Source organism: Ochlerotatus camptorhynchus, unplaced genomic scaffold (genome assembly GCF_037179485.1).
Source record: "Ochlerotatus camptorhynchus isolate MF236.1 unplaced genomic scaffold, CSIRO-AGI_Acam_v1.1 ptg001259l, whole genome shotgun sequence".
In the NCBI taxonomy this organism is placed as follows: domain Eukaryota; kingdom Metazoa; phylum Arthropoda; class Insecta; order Diptera; family Culicidae; genus Ochlerotatus; species Ochlerotatus camptorhynchus.
Window position 1 is genome coordinate 29,586 of NW_027041596.1, and position 3,328 is coordinate 32,913.

The 3,328-nt window shown below is 40.0% G+C and overlaps 1 protein-coding gene across 1 annotated transcript; it reads right to left on the bottom strand.

Moving 5' to 3' along the window:
• Window positions 1–652: 652 nt before the first annotated feature.
• On the bottom strand, window positions 653–3,117 carry LOC135716483 (uncharacterized). Its single transcript, XM_065238980.1, has 4 exons — window positions 2,993–3,117; window positions 2,474–2,710; window positions 1,056–1,163; window positions 653–898 (listed from the first exon to the last, which is right to left on the bottom strand). The coding sequence occupies exons 1-4, from the start codon at window positions 3,077–3,079 to the stop codon at window positions 716–718; spliced, it is 615 nt and encodes a 204-aa protein (XP_065095052.1). The 5' UTR covers window positions 3,080–3,117; the 3' UTR covers window positions 653–715.
• Window positions 3,118–3,328: the final 211 nt, after the last annotated feature.

A 3,328-nucleotide genomic window follows, 5' to 3' on the forward strand; every position in this document is an offset into this window, starting at 1 on the left:
TTTGGAAAACCCTGCCTACTTTAATATGCTGCAGGAGGAAGTTGGTGGTTCCAGTTGATAAACAGTGATCATGTTTTGAATGCATTGAATGATGAGAACCGATAACGATGGCAGCTTCCACATAAAAAAATCTAATGAATTACCATTAATTTACAATGATTTTCCAAATATTTGCATAGGAATTGGACTTTGACTGCTATTTTCTCAATGTCTACTTTTTCCCATATGGGACTGATGTGCGGTAATAGGCAGTTTACGTATCTAACCCATAGCGTATGAAAAGCATAACATTGTCCAATAACAATACGAAATAATCAAGCACCAAAACGGACGTGGCTGCTATCTCAAAATTGAGACAGATTCAACTTATTTTCGTCGAAACTAGTGGTACCGTAAACCGGGGGAGAATTGATCACCCGGGCTGAAATTGATCAACTTGCGTTTCGTTTCTTGCTGCCTTATATTACTTCCAGTGATCTATTTTAAGCCTAAAGTAAAGTAAAGGTACAAAGCTAAGGGATGCCCCGAATTGATCACTGAAAGTAATATAAGGCAGCAAGAAACGTATAGCAGTTTGATAAATTTTACCCCCGGGTGATCAATTTGCCCCCGGTTTACGGTACTCAAAAGCAAGTGAACTTAAATTTGAAAGTCGACGAAGAGAATCTTTAAATGTTACTAAGGACCTAATGCAATGTTCAGCTTAAACTGTGAGTTAATGGCCACGTCCGCGAAGTGAACTATCTTGTCCCCCGTAAATCTGTAGCGTAAATAAGATAATAAGATCTGAAATTTGAGCACTCACCGGTAGTGCATTCCGCTTCCGGGGGCTGACTTTTGAAATCGAGCTCGGCTCCGATTGCCGAGATTCAGGAGTGCGCATCCCTTCAGTCAGTTTCTGTAAAAAAAGAGAGAAAGTATGTTTTACAAATCTAGAGCGAATTTCTAAAAATCACCAGATTGAGGGGGAATATTATATGAATAATTTCTCGTTGATCAGGCCTGCACCTCAAGAATCGCTTAATCTATGAAAGTTTTAATTTTAGATCACTCACCTTCCGCTTCCCGGAGCTCTCATGACCTTTCGCTGGGCTGAGTGTTGGAACCGATCCCGGCTTCGATTGTCGAGGTTCAGGAGTGTGCATCAGCCCTTCGGTTGGATCCTGTATAGAAAAGAGAATGTATGTTTTACAAATCGGGAGCGATTTTTTATTCCGCCGTTAAAGCTAGGGTAGGTGTATTTATTATAGTTATTCGTTGATGAATCCTACCTCAGGAATCCTTTTATCTAACCGTGACCACACACAGTCAGACAAGTCCTACAACTGGGTCGAGTCTGATGAATTGTCTGACCGGGTGTGGGAAAGTTGTTAGACCAAGTTCCTCACACACGGTAAAAGTGGTTCAATTCTACACTCTAATTAAATGATTGATATTTTTCATGTGCGTAAAACACATAGATTGTAAGCGCAGAAGAAAATTTACATTTTATATGGAACTTATAGAAAATAAATGTGGTACTTTTAAGTAACATTATTCATTGATTTAATTTGAAGTGCACCGACATAGAAAGCAAAATAATATCCGCATAAAAATCAAAAGCAAATAATAAATAAAAAAAAAAAAAAAAACGTGATCAGCACTAAACAAAAGGCACTAATGCAAGATACCAGTTCGCATTCGCACATAGTTTTGGAGAAATTAAACCTGTCGGTTGAAATACTTGAACAGGTAATTAATAATTGCTTTATTTTGTATGCTCATGCCAACGCTTTTAATATTTATATATTGTAACTGAGAAATTTGCTTTTGGTATGGTAGATCTTGAAATAAACTCTTTTTTAATGTTACGCTAGAATTTTGTACAGCCAGCCTGCTGTTTACATTCGAACATTTTCATTACACGTTTTTACTGCTGATAGAAACTGAGGAGGAAATAAGTTTTAATTGCTGATGAAAGTGTGCAATCCTGCTAAATGGTAAGTATATAAATTCTTTTAATCGAATATCAGAAAAATTTCGAATTTCAGGCAACCAGAACGCAAAATGCATGTTTCGTTGAGTTGGTCTGATAACGAGTCGTACAGCCAGTCACCAGATAAAATACCAATCAACCGTCTGGGGATCCCGGCGATCCCGCTCTCTACCGGTCTATATGATCTCTTGCTTTCTATATATATCTAGATAGAGCTGGAATTAGGGCGTAACAGCCTTTACAAACAATGACTTCTATCGATGATGTCTAGGAACTCAAGGCTTATCCACGCAAATCAACATAACCGTCGGGTAGAAGAACTCTTCCCCTACCCGATGGTGTTGTTGATTTGCGTTGGCAAGCCTTAACATTTTAGAAATCATCAAAGGAAGTCATTGTTTATAAAACCTGTTACGCCCTAATTCCTGCTCTATCTAGATATATATATATATATATATATATATATATATGCACTTTTTATGAGTGTAGATCTCTCACCTTTCGCAACCTCCGCTTCCGGCTGCTTTTGGCTCCTTTCGTTGGGTCCGCCACCTGAGCTGACTCTTGCTTCGGCTCGAATCCGTGAGAAACCGGCGGCGCCTTCCCTACATGCAACTTTTGCATCTGGCTGCTTTTGGCTCCTTTACCAACTTTCGCTGGTCCCGCCACCTGAGCTGACTCTTCCTTCGGTTCGGATCCGTGAGAAACCAGCGGCGCTTTTCCGACAAGCAATCCCTGCACACAGGAAAAAAACAAAAAGAAAATGGCGGTTAAAATCAGAACGGAATGAAAATACGGTCCCTTCAACCTTTCAAACGTATTGAAAAATACTGCTTGAAATTTGGCCAAATTCGAAGAACCCATGCGCTTTCTCACCGAGTTGCGAATAATTATTCACCTCTATTCTCGTTTTCGAACAAATCGAATCCGTCATACATTTTGTATGACGGATTCGATTCGTTCGAAAACGAGAATAGGGGTGATTGCTTAAAATCAACGATTGAAAACACAGCTTACCCGTTTTTGTAGAAAGAGGAGCTTCGCTTTCCTGCTCCGCTCCTTCCGCTCCAACTCGACCGATGTGCGCCGAGTTATTGGTGCCATTTCCGGGCAATAATAGAGCACTACTTTTTTGCACCTTTGCAAAGACGAACAACACACACCCGGCCGCCACGGCGTTCTATAACAAAATGGTGGAGGCAGTGAAGAAAAACGAAGTGCGATGCGATGATACGCGGTACACGCTAAGGACAGAATCCCAAATATGTTATTAATTTACTCAGATTTGATGTAGCGCGCACGCTAAAATTTAGATAACCAATCATAGATACACTCAATAAAAAAACACGGTGC

Excerpts from the sequence above, each read along its gene's own strand:
- LOC135716483 (XM_065238980.1), bottom strand. The coding sequence starts at position 3,079 with ATGGCACCAATAACTCGGCGCACATCGGTCGAGTTGGAGCGGAAGGAG. Across the intron at positions 1,164-2,473 it reads GGAAGCGGAGGTTGCGAAAG|GATCCAACCGAAGGGCTGAT; the intron begins GTGAGAGATCTA and ends TTTTCTATACAG. Across the intron at positions 899-1,055 it reads AGAGCTCCGGGAAGCGGAAG|AAACTGACTGAAGGGATGCG; the intron begins GTGAGTGATCTA and ends CTTTTTTTACAG.